Raw genomic sequence first — 1,152 nt, forward strand, 5'->3', positions numbered from 1 at the left:
AAGAAAATACATCACTGTAACTTCTCCAACAATATTTTGACATATTCAGCGAGTTACCTGACTGTCTGTTCTCCTCGAAAGTCCCTGGTAATCAGAGACAGGACTGTTGCTATCTGTTCTTGTAGACAAAGCAGCGTGAGAAGAGAGCAGACCTCGATATTCAGACAGAGGACTTGCACTGTCTGCTGTTGAGCTACGTGCAGACATACTACCAAAACTGCTATCGTGATCACACTCTGGGGACAAACCACTGTCCTTGCCGGAGGGAACCTACACACAAAGAACATCATTACTCAACATCATTGAATGACATTTTCAGAAAATACAGTAAATAAACAATAATATTATAATAAGAATTAAGATTTAATACAAATACAACTAAGTGAAGATTTAACATTCAATGTAAATTTTCCTTTACATTTGTTTCAGGGTAACAAATCACTTACACTTCCAACAGTGTGTGGAGGTGATGAGCTGAGGGTATGCAGTACTGGTGTTCTGCGCTTATTGCCAGGTGACGTAGCAGACATGCTCGGTGTTCTGACCAAGGTGTCCTCAACTACACCATCAAGTGGGCTGATAATGAAATAGTTTTGCATTAAAATCATGTCTATGAACTGCAGAAGGGCAAAATAATTCATGTGTCTGAGCAATGTGCAAATCTAAGGAAAAAATAATTGCTCATAATCAACTTATAATGCAACTAGTAGGATATTGTATTCACAAAAAAATATTCCTAGATAAAAATATATACAAGTAATATCTACCCAAAATAATTCTAATGAAGCTAAAAAGATTTTGGCAGAAACTCTAAATCTAAATATCTGGAACTCTTTTCAGCATTATGAACATTTTTGTAGGAGTGAGTGATGAGGTGATACTGAATTTTGCTGATAAGAATAAATACATAGATGTGATAAAATGGTTGGCATTATAATAAGAGAAAATCAATTATCAATCTGCATGTAACAAAACATCACATATATTAGGTATTCACAATAAACTAAATGTTTACAATAAACTTCTAGTCCATATGATGATTATTTAAACAACACAACATTACCCTATAACCTCTAATGCCAACTACAGTAGGGGTATAAAATGCAAAGCATCACACTAATTCTTGAAGAGTTAACTTTTTTCTTAACTTGT

At 34.5% G+C, this 1,152-nt stretch overlaps 1 protein-coding gene across 1 annotated transcript in view; it reads right to left on the reverse strand.

Moving 5' to 3' along the window:
• The window catches only part of LOC119593704 (rho family-interacting cell polarization regulator 2-like), a gene marked incomplete in the record, with an annotated part of 108,243 nt that overhangs the window by 7,836 nt on the left and 99,255 nt on the right, over positions 1-1,152 (reverse strand). Inside the window, 2 exon segments of the mRNA XM_037942669.1 lie at positions 58-270; positions 447-576. Of these exon segments, the coding sequence (XP_037798597.1) occupies positions 58-270; positions 447-576 (343 nt within the window).

The sequence above is a fragment of the Penaeus monodon genome, chromosome 32, assembly GCF_015228065.2.
Source record: "Penaeus monodon isolate SGIC_2016 chromosome 32, NSTDA_Pmon_1, whole genome shotgun sequence".
NCBI classification, from domain to species: Eukaryota; Metazoa; Arthropoda; class Malacostraca; order Decapoda; family Penaeidae; genus Penaeus; species Penaeus monodon.